The 16,978-nt window shown below is 41.4% G+C and overlaps 1 protein-coding gene across 1 annotated transcript in view; it reads right to left on the bottom strand.

The window, feature by feature from the left end:
• Window positions 1-529: 529 nt before the first annotated feature.
• The window catches only part of ONECUT2 (one cut homeobox 2), a 57,615-nt gene continuing 41,166 nt past the window's right edge, over window positions 530-16,978 (bottom strand). The window contains exon 2 of the mRNA XM_004422571.3: window positions 530-13,320. Coding sequence (XP_004422628.3) covers window positions 13,034-13,320 — 287 coding nt within the window. The 3' untranslated portion in view covers window positions 530-13,033. The remainder of the gene's footprint in view (window positions 13,321-16,978) is intronic.

The following is a 16,978-nucleotide window of genomic DNA, read 5'->3' as shown; positions in this document are numbered from 1 at the left end:
GAAATAATTTTCTAGCTTCAAGGAAGTATCTGTTAATGGCATGACTACCTATCCAATAGCTAGATAGTCTTCAAACACAACCTTTCTTTCCGGGTAGCAGGTTCCCTGGCATAACCTGAAAAAATGTTCCTACATAGTAAACTAACTCTTAAGCTAAATGCCAAGTTGAGTCAAAGCAAGGGAGATGGGGAAAACCCCCAAGTTCTATAACTTTTTGATTAGGACTTTCAAGTAGAGATAAAGTAGGCATTGATGGGTCATATTCTTGATTAGCTCTACAGCTGTGGTTCAGCCTGTCCCCTAAGAAAGACCCATAGCATGGGTGATGTGCACGGCCCCCTGAGAGAGGAGCAAGGCACAGAGAGGCAGAGGGGTCTCCTTTTCTCTCTTGTATTTTTCCAGATAAAGAACTGGGAATAGCTAAAATATAAATTAGAAACAAAATGACAGAAAAACCCATCCATACCTTTCTTTGTTTTTCAAATAATCACCTGCAAAAGTTATAGATGGGAGAGCTAAACCAGGATGCAGAGGAAGAGTGGTAAGGGGGATTCTGATTTGGAAAAGTCCCACTGGATTGTGGGGACCTGGACACTTTGTGGTAGTCAAGATGGAGGAAAATACCTTCAGTGGTGGCGCAGGTAAAGCCAACCAGATGGGCCGCCATGGCCTTGCTGGTGGAGCCCAGCTTGGGGAAAGGTGAGTGCCTGGTGCTTCCTGAAGATTCAGGATTGCTATTTTCTCTTCCTTGCCTTTCCTGTAAGAATTGGGCTCTGCCTTCATGCCAGCATGTTGAGGCCAAGGGATCTCAGAGAAGTGTTGGGGACGAGAGAGAGTGAGGTTAGAGAGTTTTGGCCCAGCTCCTTTAAAGCTGATAGTAGGGAGACCTCTTTTTGCACCAAAACCTACCTTCTAGCCCATGACCTTTCATTTCCCAGGCCAGGTCCACATTCCCCCATGAGAGCAGGAGTGAAATCCAGGGCAAGCTGAGGTAATTCCACAGTTCTGTGTCCCCAAGGAAAAGGACATCCATTGGCACAAAGCATGAAGTAAAAACCCTTTAATAACAAAATGACATTCACGATGTAGCTACTTCAGTTGTCTGGAAAACTCAGCTTACACTTGATTCAACATGTCACTTTCCACAAAGTTAAAAGAAAAAAAAGGACACAAAATGGCATAACAAAATATACCTCGAGTTTCATAAGACAAGTCTTCTTGGCAAAGCCGAGTGAGCCAGACCCATGCGTTGCTCGTAATAAAAAGGCTGGGCACACTCATGTCTCAGACACTCCTCTGTTTATTTTGGATCAAAAATGCATTTGAACTTTGTAGATACTACAATATTTGCATGAAGAGGAATAGTTTGTGGGTTTCTGAGTGTGAGGAGAACTTTACTGAAACAAATATCGATTTGGTTTATTGCGGAAGAACATATAAAGCTTTCCGGAAGATTAAACACTATTACAATCATTAACTGTCTTACAAAAGCCGACTTAAAATTCTTGTATCCATTCCCATCTTTGGCAGATTAATAAGGGGAAAAATAAAAAAGACTACATATTACAAAGCTTTCATTATCACAATCTACTTTATAAGGCCAAATAAAAATATGTTTCTTTGTATTATTAATGAAAGCGCATTCCCAATATATTCTCATTGACAGGAAAAATGAATGCTCTACTCCTGTTGCTTTCCCACCACTGTTTCCTAAGCTGCACTCTCCTATGCAAAATAAAGTGTGCTTGGCAGCTAATTTGGCTTTATGTCGAGCATACTGGTTTGGGAAATAGGTATGAAACTTGAGAATGGGTCTCAGAACCCAAATATAAGAAAGAACAAGTTTACCTAAACCACTGTGACTGAAAATACTTTTTGAAATATAGAGGCCTCAAAATAACTGTGGAGTTTAAACCAAGATGGTTTTCCTAAACTGGGTTTCAAATCTTCTTATACCGCCTTTAGGATAGGTGTAACATTGTCAGGCAGGAAAGGGTAAGTTAGAGTCAGCTCTGCCCCTAGGGAGGAAGAACTGTGATGTGGCCGCACAGGTGAACGGCCATCAATTTTTGCCCGAATCACTGGAACAGTTGGTGGAGTTGTCCAGGAGAATGGACAAAAATGCCAGAGAATAATTATTGATATTGATGCCATTTGAGTTTCTCCTGGGAACTGACTTGACAACAAAATACTAGACGATACCAAGCACAGCCAAAGTGGCCATTCCCAAGCAGAGACCCAGGAGAGTCAGGAGCTGGATGAATTCGCATCTCCATATACATGGCTAGTTAGGTCTGAGGTCATGAACATAAAGCCAAAATGACTCCTTTTAGTGGAAAATAAAAATGCAGAGTTGAGTTGTTTTTCAGGGCTTGTTTCCAAACCCCTCTTGCATATAGTGATAGAGCTGGGTTATGAGGATCCCAATTGTGGAATGCAAGTTGGCTAACTCAAACTTGGAATGACCTTTCTCATAAAATTTGAACTCGATTCAATCTGACTCATTTTGAAATCCCAACAGATGGAACGGTATTTTCGAGGTAAGACATCTCCCAATAAAACCAATATTACCACTGTCTGAGGCTGAACTGTGTACATTTTCACAGTTTAATGTATACACAACTGTTCCACAACTGCTAACCAACGATTGGCGCCCATGCATAAATCAAGTCCATCGAACCAAAGGGAAAGATCTAGTTCAAAATGAAAATGTTGCTATTAAGACCACAATGCATCACACTGCTAAATTTTTAGCCTCATGCATAAAATTATAGCACTGATTGGCAGTTGCTAATTATAATACTACACTGTTAACACAGAACAATTAATTGTTCAGACCAAGTAGCACAAATGTAGAAAATAAGTTTTTTTTTTTTTCAACAGAGCAAATGAACACAGATTGTTTCTTCAGCAAAATATGAAACTGTAAACTTTGGGCTCATTCTGCAACTTTCCCCAATCCAGAATAAATAAAATCCAAAGGGGAAAAAAAGAACATACATTTTTTTTAAGCGCACCTTTTCATCTATTACAAAAGCACAACCTAAAACGTATAAAGCTTTTTTTTCTTTTTTCTTTTTTTAAATCACAGTTACCAAAAGAAACAGTGAATAATTTATTACATACGCTATAATAACATTACTCTAAACACTATTATCTATGAGGTATATCTGAGAAAATTCGGTAAGGAACTGCGCGGTCTGCATTGCCAACATGCCCAGGTTCATATTAAAGCTTTGGAACCGTGAAGAACTAGAAAAGGGACAAGAACAGGGGAGGCGGAAGGAAAAGACATAGAGAAAGAACCTTTGGTATTAGTACAAATCTTGTTCTTTGCAGGGTTGCTTTGCAAAGCACCACAGTACAATAAGCCCACCAATTTACTGTATGGAGGCCCAGTTGAAGCTGAGGTATTCACAGGAAGGATTAAAAAAAGCACAGAGAGGTCCAGACTGGCTAAATCGTTGCTTTGGTTCAAGCAAGGCACTCGTCCCGTGGTTATGTCACACTTTGCAAGTGAAGCATGAGGCTGAGGGGGGATTGCTGAGGAGGGGTCTGCCAATTGGGGATGTTTTCTGTGTTCAGGCTGCCATCACTCTCTCTAGGCTCCCTCTTGTAGGGGCTTGGTGGTAGGAAGGCTGGGGAAGGTGGTATTTGCTTATTGGGGAGCACTCTGCTGCTCAATGATCAGATCTTCTTTGTTGTGTCTCCCAGGTATTCTGAGAATTCTATTTCCAATGGGAATTTGAGAAGAAGACCAAAGTAATTTGCTGTTTGGAAGGAAGGCCTTACAAATTTGCCTTGTATAGGGGGAAGATGGAGCTTTGAGCTTGTTTGGACAGGAGAGAACTTTCACATATGTCAGTATGGTGCTTGGAAACTACAGAAAGGGGTAAGTGAGTGTTTCCTAAAGTCTGTCGCTCTGTCTTCTAAATTTCTCTACTAGCTACCCTCTGTCGACACATGGAATGGATGAGTTGATTGGTCTTTTCCCTTCTTAGCTTCTTTGTCTAAATGGTCTCTTAAAAAGCTCAAAGCTGACTACATTATGGAAAGTACAAAATACTAGTACTCGAGAAAGAACCATACAGACCAGAGGCAGATCTTGGCATATGTCTAAAGTCCATTTAGTCAAAAGCTGAGAATGACTCACTGGCTAACATACAAATCACTCTGATGAATGGATTTTAATAGTGATTTAATGATTTGATGGAATCAAAAGAAACTTAAAGAAGATCAGTTAATTTCATGAGTAAGAAGGGAAGAGAGAAGCAACTTCAAGTAATCATTTCTTAAACTGGCATGTCTATTCGCCTGAAATTTTGGAGTCATCTTTCATTTACAATAAATAATCCTTTAGCATCCAATGATGTAAGGCTTAAACTTCTCTCATAAATACAGAATTGGCCTAGAAACGAAATATAAACACCTACAAGTCAAGAGGAAAAGGAAAAAGCTGAACAGATTAAATGTCACATGTGCAAACGGTGATCAAATTCCTTTTCTTTGATACTGACCTAAAAATATTCATAATAATTAAAGTCAACAGACCAAGAATGAACTTTCTCTTCTCCCTGAATTAAAAGCTTATATATACAACACTGTAACTGGGAGGTTCAACAATGATTACATTGGATCAATGCGTCCTTTAGGGCAAAAACTCCTCTGTGAGTCCTAATATGTCAAAGCTGGTCATCTTTACAAGCAACTGATCATATGTGACTGTATGTTGAGATTCTAACTAGACAGACACTGAAATGCCTGTGACTATTTTCACAGAGTGAAAGTGTTAAGTGATGAGCCCCAGGCCCTACTCCTTGCTAAGGGACTGCCACCTTCCTCTTTGCCAACGAGTGGCCCATCTCATGCAGAGGTAGCACTGAGCAATGGGTACAGCATGGGAGCAGGAGGCAGGAGCTTGTCTGGGATTTGTCTCTAGATGGTTATTCGACTTGGAGAAACATTTCACTCCTCCAGGCCTTGGGAGGTTGGACTAAGTGATTTCTAAGGTCCCTTCCAGCTCTGTTACTCAAGGATTAGAATTTCTATGTCCAGTAATTGGGAATCTTTATTGTGACAGCTCCAAAACAGGGGACAGAGGTCGTGCCTAGGACTGAAGACCACTTCCAACCAGTCTTTTTCACCAATTTGGAATTGGAATTTAAGGAATCCAATTACAGCAGCATCTGAACTTGCATCCTGAACACGTGGAGGGGACAGCAAACAAATGAGAGAAACACAGAAAATATCCCTTTCCAAATTAGCAGCCGCCGTCGCATACATAATTACTTCTTTGGGGTATCTGAGCTGTGGCTGTACATACCATATGTCAGAGAGAATAGTTAAAATTATAAAAGAGCATAAGCAAAATGCAGACCGCACAGAGAAAGAAATCTTTGGTATCTTTGGTGTCATCAACACGATTAAAATTACAAATGGAAAAAGTCAGTGAGGTAGCCTTCTTTGGTTCTCACTAGAAATAGAAAGTTTTTCCTTTTTTTTCTTTTTTCTGCTTTTTTTTCCTTTTTTGTTTTGTTGTTTTACACACACAGAGTTCATTCTTGGAAGCAGCTAGTATACGGGTTTCTCTCTTTTTGCTGTTACGATTTTTTTTTAAATTTATTTTTCCAGTTTCTGTATAGAAGCCCCGAAATCCAGGCTGGTGCAGCAGGGTCTCGGCTTATGTTTTCTGAATGCACAGGTTCGGGCTGAACAGTCATGGCTTGTCCACCAACTTTGCTCTGTTGTTCTGACAGCAAATGAACGGCAGTGCTCTCTGTTGTTTTAAATAAAAAATATAAACTATACAGCGCACCTTTCTCAGATGCTGAATAAGTTAAATAAATAAGTTACAATAGGAAGGCTCTGAGGGCCCCAATAAGTAAAAGGTGAAGTTCGCCTGGTATCAGGTGGGGCTGCGAACTTAAATTAAATAATTTAATCATTGTTATTAAAATATTTTAAAAGTTAATTCAAGAAGGAAAAATACCTCAATTTTTTTTTGTAACCTGTATTTCTTCCCTGTCTGTAACAGAATTTCACCGCTTTATAAAGCAAACTAAACTTCAAGAGAACTCTAAAAGGGATTTTGCATCTCTGATGCACCATTGGTCTAGATTTTGATAAATAAGCACAAGGAGTAAAGTCTAACTAAGGAAGAATGATTAAATAATTACCAAATCCTATATATTTGTGTGCTAGAAACTAATTTAAATAAATTAATTACATTAATGGTACTTAGCTTGTTGGGTCATAACCCAAAGAGACAAGGAAAAAAAAATGTTTCTTTTGACTGTCTTCATTTTTTGATGGACAAAATGGATAACCTCTTTTGATAGTCTAAATGAAAATAAAACATGAAATTATAACTTCTAAGACTTTCTCACATTCATCAACAACATTTAGATGTGACAAGCATGAAAAAAAATCACCACTTCCCCCTCTAGCTAGCGCAGCCCCCACGATACCGCGTCACCACCGTCTCAACCCTGGAAACCAGAGCCCACTTTTTCCCTATTACTTTGCGCTTTACTTTGCTATTTTTTCCTTCTTTTTCTTTTTTTGTTTTTTCTTTTGTCCTTTTTCAGGTCTTTGGATTTAGCTTTAGTTATGAGAGATCCAGAATAAAGCTATTCAACCGAAGTCATCAAGCATATGTGTCTTACACAGATGATTAAATAATATCCAAGGTTTGTTGAAAGTTGAGTTTATCTTGGATGTGCCCAAATGAAAGTAATTCCAAGTGTACCCAATGAAGATGCTGGGATACTGTTTTTTTTCCTGCACTTTAGTTTTCCATGTTACAATAAATAATGAAAACAATGTACATTGCAGAAGTACCACATACATGTTAAATGATCACTTAAAATTTATTTATTGTAACAGATGACAGTATATACGTATGGAGATGTCTGTGCACATGTTTCTGTGCACAGTCTAGACACCCATGGGACATGTGTGCTGTTATAAGGACATATATGAAAATACACGTCGAAAGATGTATCTAAATCTGTATACATGCAAGCTGACAGACTGTATAAGCTTTAGACAAACTTATCTACCAAGGCTGATGCTATGTGAAATGCCTGCTGCTAAAGATGGAGCAGAATGGAAGACTTCCACGGAATGAATAAACCTGTGGCAATGTGTTTTTTCCTATACATATTTTCTCCACTAAAAAGATATTAGCTGGTTAATTCCAGTCAACCAAACTCAAAAACCTATAAGGAAAGCTTGGGCTCTAACTTTAACATGCCTCAGACTGTCAGAGTCATTTTGGTATCTGAGAACAATAAGTTTTTCTGGTCCCCGTGGGATTCATGCACTAGCCCATCAGCCTCAATTATGTGTCTACCTATGTGAGGCCCTATATTATTTTAAAAATTATTTTTGTATTTTACAATGCATTCTGAGACTTTCTAAAACAAAAAAACAAACTTTCTCTCCCCCCACGCCCTTGGAAAGAAACAAATCACGGGTAGAAAATAGGCATTGGGACATCCACACTTAAAGCCAATGTCACTAACTTAGGAGATTTATACACCAAACTTGGATGCCCCTTCTTCCTTTCGTAAGGATTTTGTGGCTTTATTTGAAAACTAGAATCTCCTTTTGTTTTAGAGGTGACTTGGTCTTAGCTAAAGGTACAAAATTATTAAGCTATCCAGTCTTGCAGGTAAATATCAGAAAGTTACAGGCCTACCAGCTCTACGCTTCTCCATCTACCATTTCCTGCTCACTCTTCCTGGTTAGGCTAAGTCTGCATCACACAGCATCAGCAGCAACAACAACAAAAAATCAGCTCTGATCTGTTAGGAATCGTGACAGTTATCTTCACGGTACTTCTCTTTGGGCCTTGGGGTCAACCTTGACCACAGGCATCGCCTCTTTTTCTCTACTTTTTAATATAGTCCATTATTCTTCAACAACATTGGAGCCCAGCCTGTTCTTTTTATATTTTTAAAAATTCCTACTATACAACCTCCTGAAAATCAGAGTTCACCACAAAGGTATATTGTCATGACACTTTGGTAATGGTAATCAGACACCTCCATAATTCCACCAGCATTTTCAAAAGTGGGAAAGTGTCCCCAGTGTACCCAGCTGGTAGTGATTTTTTTTTTTTTAAATCTGCTCAACTTTAATTTATTAGCACTAATAGGTGGGCACCCAGTATAGATTAGGTAAAATGGTCGATCATCTAAAAGGTATTTATATTTGGCTTTGAAACTGTCAATTGTTTGACTTACAAAAATGCATGTGTCTGTGTATATACATATGGCATGTGCGTGTCAGATTTACCTTCCTAATTTTGATCTGGTTTTAGCTAGAATTAGCTTGAATTTCCTAAGCCCACAATTGCCAAGAGCCTGTGGGAAAAGAGATGCTGCAGAAGTGATGCTCCCATCATTCCAGAGAAAGCGTCACCGTGGCGCGTTCATGGCTCACTCTCACCTGTCCCTGTAACTGGTACAACTTACACACTATTTCACATTTTGGAAAAGCATTTAAATATTGGCGTTGAGTCTTCATTGTTGTTGCTGTTTTCCTTTAAAAAAGAGATATATTGGCTGTTTTTTTTAAATTTCCTGGAATGAAGGAATTATATCCTCCATATCAAAATCACATTGAAAACAAAAGTAAAGCAAGCCTATTTACCTAAAGGAATAAAGAAAGCATTTTTCCACTCAATAGCCTTTGGATTTCTGTTGCCTCAAGAATGTGAATTTCGGTTCAAAACTGTCCCTTCGCACTGTCCCTTTCATTGCTAATAGCTAAGGCATGCCTGGAATTTTTCTTGGATTGAGAAAATGGATCCTAAACCATAACCAAGTCCAAACGGTTATTTTCTCTGAAATTATTAACTTAATAAGTTTTAAAAATGCTTGAGGAAACTCACTAGGTCAAATTCCATTACCTTTCAACTTGCAGGCGTTTTTTTCTTTCAGATTTTTAACAAACTGAAATTCTATAGGGCTTAAAATTTTGACACATAAATATATAGATACACACGTATTTATATATGTATGTAAATAATTTTTTAAAAGCAAGCACTTCTCTCTAGTATGACATTACCTGGTATGAGACATTTGTCAAAGGTCCTTGGAGGGAAGTTCTTGCCTTTTTTACATTATGAGATCTTCCTCAAGTCACCAGGAACTTTAAGGGCATGGGTGACCACACCTGGTTTGGTCAGTGTTGAAATCTCAGGCCACAGAGGCAGCCTCTTTTGGTTTAGACATCTTCAGGGGATGCCAGAGACCCAAATGCCAAAGAATCACTAACCAAACCAAGAAGGTTTGGTTCCTCAATCCAATCTCAAGAAGAACAACCATTTCCACTGGCCACGAGTCACATGGATTCATTTAGAAATATCCAAGCTGAAATTCATTTTTATCAACCCATATAGAGCATGTCCCTGCTGAAATATGCTCTTTTCTTGGTCATCGACAAAGGAGACATGGAATATGAGCAAGAGATAAAGGGACACAGGGAAAAGTCAAGGAACCTCCACAGATAGGATGAATTACAGAAGCTATAGAGAATCACTTTCTTTCCCAGCTCCATGGCTGCTGCCCCTGCAAAGGGAGACCCATATGGTGAGAGCAGGGAGGCGGCACAATGGACAATGGGGCTCCCAGGGGCAGGACTCTGAGGTTCTCCCCAAACCCTGCTTTGTGTTTTTTCTCCAAGATTGAGACCCCCTACCCTCACCCCCAGCACCACTGCCTCACCCCAGTGCCAGCTGTGGTTGCACACAGGCTTGTCTATACGAATTGGTAATTACCACCCTGAGGAAACCTGATCAACCCATTGCAACAGGAGTTGGACTTCCCCTATGAGAAGTCCTTTTGGTGGATCTACTCACCAAGGGGGATCTGGAATACCCTAATGGGACAGGGCAGCTCCTGGAGAACAGATTTCTGGGTTGGCTTCATCTCCATAACTGGTAGGAATGGACTACTGAGCCTTCTCAGCAGTTACAGAAGATGAGCACCCCACTGGCCCTGGCCCAGTTCTGGGCCGGGTCTGGTGGATGAACCTCACTTACCACCTTGATCATGGTTGAGGCATAGAATAGAGATGACTCCAAATACAAATAAAACTCATTTGCACCACGGATCCATTTATCAACAGGTTAAATGCTGAAACGCTTGAACTTGACTTTCAACCTTTCCCAGGAGTTTTCACAGAAATTTGAATACTCCAAATCATCCACAGTGGCAAATGAACTCTGGGATGGCATGAGAAATGAGCAAAATTCTGAAATGAATACTTCATAAATGAAGCACTTGACAAAAACAAGACATGAATTTGGACAGCAATAATTTTGGGTTACCATCAATGTAAAGTTGAACCTATATATGTATTCATATATTATATATATATCTTTCTCTAGAAATGCAACTTTACAGCTGATTTTTAAAAAGCTAATAGAAAAGTAGAAACTGGCAATTATTTTTACATGTTTCCCCCACCATCAAATGAAGCCCTGTTAGGATGTAGCAATCACATGAAGATGAGGCTGTCAATTCCTCTATAAACTCTTTGGTTCTGCGGCTCAGGAGAGGATGTGTCACCAAGACCCCTGACCCTGACCCTCACTCCCCTTCCCTCCCCTGAAGATAAGACTCTGAACATAGAAGGAACCAAGTCTAAGGGATAAGCAAAGAACATTTAAGTGACAACATTATTCCTCACACACTGCACAGCAGAGAGAAGAGAATCGTTCAGTATCCCAACATCTTAAACTTGGAGTCCATGGAACCTTTTGAGAGATTCCATGGTAGGGTAGAAAACCATAAAACAAAATTAAAGGGAAATAATAAAATCAAATAAATGACCCTTTCCTTTTGTTGCTCAGAAACAAAATTGATTACCTTTACACAGATCAATGGCGCTATTAGTATTTTAGCCAGGCAAGAGGAGATAACGAACTGAAACAAGAGGTGTGAGAAATCCTCATCTTTGGTATTGTAGCTGTTGAGGTTTCTGTTGCTCTGTTCCGTGTTCTTTTGAAAAACTGCATAGGCACAAATTAAAGACAATCTTCAACTTTAAGATTACCGCGTGAGTTGTCAAATGAAGCAGCCGCCACTGAGGCTTTTCCTTATTCTATTCTTGTCTCAACCCTTTCTTTAAAAATCTGCTTCCAAAAAAATGTCCCAAGAGGTCTGTTTGAACACAGTGTGTCTCGCTATTTTTTTGTTTTTTTTTTCTGGCGTGCTTCCTTCTTGTCGGTGGTGATTTTCATTGATTTACGTATTTCGTTATTTATTCTTTTTAATGGGACTGTTTTGTTTGTTGCAGAAGTAGGTGCAGAAAAAGTTTCTTTGGTTTCGATTAAGTAATTCATAAAAAAGTCAGTCTCAAGCGTCTGTAAAGAATCACTGCAGCGTTTGGCTTGCTTTGAACATCCCCACGGTGCCCACCTGGGGCCGTTCACTGGTAAATACGCACGTCGTGACCTTCGCAATCTCCCAGAGTGCTGCGGGCGCTCTTCTGCTTGCTGTGGCAAGGTGACAACCAGGGAACCAGAGCTGGCACGGCAAAGCCACTCCCTGGGTGGCTTGGCTAACGTCCTTGGCATAGCCAGTCTGCTCAGCCCGATGGCGAGCCAAATGCAAATGAATGCCATTCGGAGTTGCAGAGGTTTTCTGATTTCTAAAAGTAATCACAGTATTTTTAGGCTAGAAAATGGCAAGTAATAAGTGTCTTTGGTTCGCAGTACTCTGCTTCTTTGGTGTGCTGTGTTTTCCCCAGATTCATTCAGCTGTTTTGCTAGGATCATTCAACAATGGAAGAGATTTAGGACTAGATGACAGTCATGAGTAACACGTATGGTGGTTTGCATTATTCATTTTTTTCTTGCTAGAAAACACTGAAAACGTCCCTACCAATGGGATGGATGAGGGAACAACCTAAATCTGAAAGAGTGAAAATGAATTATGTGGTGGTCAGAATGCACAATAGGAGGAACCAGGTGACTAATCATCAAGAAGGATACATTAATGATCTAAAAAAATCTAGATCTTTTAAAATGCTGCATTTGTTCCATGTACCGTAACAGTTAATTGGCCTCCTGAGTGTGCGTCTGCATTATGTACAAACAGAATTTATCGCAAACGGCAAAATGTGCTTGAAGCCATATTCTCAACGATTCCCTAATGACTTCACAATCAGCGTCTTGAAAATCCAGATGCGGTGAATCCAGAACCTTCCTTACTTCTCTGTTTATCTTCGTTGTGCTTGATACTTTGAGCTCAAGTGAACTGATTTGTTTTTTTGATGGATCCAAGACCACGCGAGATTTCCAGGAGGTAAGGAAAAGAAAATTGTAAACTGGATCAACTTAAAGCTTTCTAAGCCATTGAATGAAAAGATGCCTGAGTTGGAAAAACAGGTCCTTGGGTTGTTATTTTTTTTAACTTCCGTATTTAAAACTTGTGCTCAGTAATTATCATTCTGATGTTTTTTACGTTATGGCTGTGAACATTGTGTACTGTGGTATGATGAGGCTAAGCAGTTGGAAAGCAAATGAGGTCATTCTTGTTGCTAGATTCTTCTCTCCTTGTAGCATCTTGGGAGCCCAAACTCAGAGTCCTTACAGGGCCACATTCCCACCGTTACCCGTGGGAACTCCGACGGCAAGAGGTTGACAGGACCCAAAGTGGGACTGTTGACATTTTAAGCAATCTTGAGCTTGGTTGTCACCACACTGAAATTAACTTGCTCCAGGAAGGCCCCATTTGGGTTTCTGGGCTGCTTAGCATGCTCAGAGGACAATGTCCGGTTCAAAGAGATTAATTTCCAGCTCGCACCTGGACCCCATCGCCATTAAAAACAAACAAAGAAAAGAACACCTGGCCTATGATTACAGCTAGAATAGAAGTTTCTTTTCAAGAGAATTGTGCTTTCAAATCACCAGTGAAGGGCCCCAGCTAAGAATCCGGTGTCTTTTTCCTTTGTGTTTTCTTTTGGTATCTGTTGTCCTCGCTTGGAGGTGACTTGTGCCCAACTGAGAGTCCTTCCATCACGCTTTGGTACAAGTGCTGGAGGTGGACGAGGAGCCCCCTGTGCTCAGGTCGTCTTGCCACTTCTCCAGGCTGCGGCGCCGGGCATTCATGAAGAAGTTGCTGACGGTTGTGAGCTCCAGGCCCAGCTGCTGGGAAATGGTGATCTGCATCTCTTTGGACGGGCGTTTGTTCTCCTTGAAGATGGCGAAGAGGGTTCGGCGTTGGAGGTCGGTGAACACCAGGCGGGATTTCTTCTGGGAATTGTTCCTGTCTTTGTTAGGTTCTTGCTCTTTGCGTTTGCATGCTTGAAGGGAAAGAGAAGAAGGCGAGAGTCAGTATGAGTGTGGGAACTGGCCCGAGAAGGTGATCCATTGAAAACATTGACCAAGTCGTACAAGGGGATGTAAACCGTTAAACTTTATTGTGCAAATTGCACAGCTGTCAATAGCCAGCCTTCCCGGTTCATCTCAGGTGATGGAAAGCATCAGTCAGTGGGGGAAGGGAGAAGGGAGGGAACAGCAGGGTTGTTTTACAGTCTAGTTTTGAACCAATTGAGGTTGCTTTCTCTTTCATCCCCTTGCCCCCAGCACACCTTTAAAATTCTTTATCTGTGAAATCAGGTGCTGTGCAAGGAGTGAGGACTCCAGGTCCCCAGGGGGAAGCCTGGCTCAGTAGCTCCCCGTTCAGACTCACCCTCTAGAACTGTTTACAGCTGAGCTGAAATTACTTGCTGGAGTCAAAACTTAAAAGTGCATAATTTTTCAAAACCAAAGCTTCTACTCAGATGACTCAAAAAAATTATTAACAGAATGAAATTACAAGTCACAGAATGATGGTATCATCCCAACCCAAAGCCCCTTCTTCCAGACTTTTGAAAAATTAAAAAAACAAAACAACACAGGGAAGGAAAGACTATAAAAAAATTGGCTTAGCCAACCCTAATTTGGCTAAGTCTGAAGTGAAGCCAGTACAAGAAGACCAGGGCTGAGCGTGGTGAAAGAACCCCAAGTTACAAGGTCAGGACCCCCTAAATATGTCAATTAGTACATGCAGAGTCTCTGACTTAGTAGATGTGTATCCACGTCTGCACTGACATATGCAGCCAGGACATTAATTTATGTGTCACCACCTCTGCCTTACCCTTCAGGTTCCTAGAAGGCAATGGTCAGGTCTGTGTCATATTCCAGACTGGCTCTTTTTGGAGCCATGGACATAAACGAGTGCTTGGGACACCGATGACAAGTGGTGTCGACTCTCAGGGAATTTGTATACTTCACAGACAGATTTGGTCTCAAAAAAGTGACTTGGAAGGGTTAAGGGTTAAATAATACAGTACACATGAATCACGAATTTAAACATGAGAACATATATTAAAATCACTGGAGAGAAATCCCAGCTGACCCAGGGGTGTGGCGCAGCCTCAACAGAGCTAATCCAGGAGAGGCAAGGAGGAGCCAGGGCCGGCTTCACACACTCTTCCCCGAACCGAATCCTACTGGACATTCTGGCCCCAGGTTGTCATAGTGGACTGACCTTCCCCTACGGCTGGCAGTTCGGGGTGCTGCCTGGATGCTTTCCCATACTTCTCAAAGCCCTGGTTGGCAAGTTTCTCTTCTGAGCCCTGGGTCAGGGATTTCCTGCTCGTTGCATTCTGCAGGGAGCACCATGTGTATTGGGTCTGCTACAGTTTGAGTATCAGGGGAACATCCTTCAAACCATTGGGTCTTAGGATTTAACCTGAGGACCGACACCCATAGAAAGGATATTCTGGAAGCTGAAGTTCCCTTTGCCTAACTGGCCATCCTCCCTGGTGGATGCTATCTGCCATGAGGGAATCACTCCTGAAATAAATGAAAAGCGATGACACTCTCAAAGGGTAGGAACAGGAGAGCCCTCAGCAAGGAAAACTGTTGGGCGGTGTCAGTTTGCTAAATTCTTTCTTCCTGACTTTTCCTTCTCTCATTTTAAAGAATGAAAGTAATCATATTACCTTGGAAAATTAAATACACATACACACCCCTATAAAAATGATGTGTTTCCATCTAAAAACCCATTCTCTTGGGAGGTTTGGACTTTCTCAGATAAGGTGTGCTTGCCCTGCAACGGGAGCTCAGACAGAAAGGGCTGACACGGCTACAGCTGTCCTCCGCTCACAGGAGTTTCGCCATAAAGTTGTCTTCTTTGCTCATCCCTGTGAGGATCTTGCGTTTTTGTTGGATTATGTACGTTTATCGTAACCTCATTTTCAGACTTGCCTTCTCTTGTCCTTTACAACAGTGTTTCTAAACTCTAAGGTGCACAGGAATCTTCTGGAAAGCTCCTTCAAATGCAGATTCGGATGCAGTCAGCCGGGGGCGTGGCCTGAGAATCTGCATTTCCAGCGAGCTCCCAGGTGATGCCGATGCTGCTGGTCCGCATGCCTCAGTTTGACTAGCAAGCATCTACCTGATTTCTACAGTCTCAGAGGAGCACCTTGATGGAACAGAAATCTGTGGAGCTAGACGCACCTGGATTCAAATCTGGGCTCCTTCACCTCCAAGACTTGGGACCTTGGACAGTTACTGAGCCTCTTAGTGCCTGTCTTCCTCATCTGAATAACGATGATGCTCACCTCTGTGGAGGCTTAAGTGAGGTAACATGTAAATGCTTCCTTCCCACCCTTCCTCTCATTGGATTACCCCAGTAGCCCTGAGGTAGACAAACAGGCAGAATTATTTTCATTTTAAAACAAAATAAATGGAGACCTAGAGGGTGTAAGTGATTGACTTGAGGTCACATTCCAAGTTTGCTGCAGATCCAGGCCAAGAATCCAATCCTTTGGTCTCTCCATCTTTCTCCTCTACACAAATGGCACCCACGCCACTGGCACATTAGAGGGCATCTGTTTGCAGGGCAGCCTCTGGGGCTCCACCCCCAGAGATTCTGATGTTCACCTTGTGGGGCAGGGTTCTGGAATCTGTGCTTTTACAAACCTCCTTGGGCTCTTCCGAGACATGGGAACCAGTGTACTTGACCACACTGCCATGTTAGGTCCCCAGACTTTACTGTTCCTGGCCTAATCTCCTGGGACACCCGGTACCAAGCCTTCATCTGGAGGATTATGAAGAAATGGTGGTGCGTGGTAATCTCCTGATAACAAAATCTGGACAAATATCCTCTACAAACATTGGCTGAGGTCCTCTGTCAATTCCTGCTCCTTTGGATTAACCATACAGCCCTCAATTTTCATACCAATATTGATTATTCTTCAGATAATGCTTTATTTGTGCGTTTAATAGGGTGTTTAGACAGTATTGGTGCAGGTCCCTGTTGGCCTATCAGATTATATTTGGTTTTATGCACACAGACACACACACACATATATAAACTTTAACAGAAAAATGTTAAAGGCTTAAAGAGAGAAACTGCAGCAAACTGCAGAGAAAGAACAGATCAACAGATCCTGTGTATGCCTTCTCAACAGCTTTCCAAAGCCACCAGACACCACACCAACAAATGCAAAGCTGTAGCCTGTGGTCTGCAAATGTATGGCAAGTCCAAAAGCCCAAAATAATGAGGCAGTAGGTACATAACCCGCCCAGAGTCCTTATAACGGGCAGTTGCCACCCCAGGATTGTTACTCACAAAAAGCAATTGGTCGGGAGCTGAAGGAAAATAAAAACAAAAGAACACTGGCTTTGAAAGTCTGAGAAAAAGTAAACAGATTGAATGATGTCTGGGAGCTGGTATGGGGTTGTGAAACTCAGAATTTCTCAGAACCAAGGTGTGAAGCCAGCTATTTCCACAGGCACAGTCAGAGTGTAAATGGTTTTGGTGTTAAAATATTACACTCTGCGGTCAAATACCCATTTCTAAACAGCTAGGAAAATGCCAAGTAGCTCCCTATGACCCAGGAATGTGTGTTAGAAACTCAACAAACAGCAAGTGCTCATCAGTGGTCTTCACGGATCCAGCCTCTACTG

Source organism: Ceratotherium simum, chromosome 14 (assembly GCF_057802395.1).
Source record: "Ceratotherium simum simum isolate JZ-2026a chromosome 14, ASM5780239v1, whole genome shotgun sequence".
Lineage (NCBI taxonomy): Eukaryota > Metazoa > Chordata > Mammalia > Perissodactyla > Rhinocerotidae > Ceratotherium > Ceratotherium simum.
Note: the sequence above shows the minus strand (reverse complement) of the source record. Positions and strands in the feature narration are given on the sequence as shown.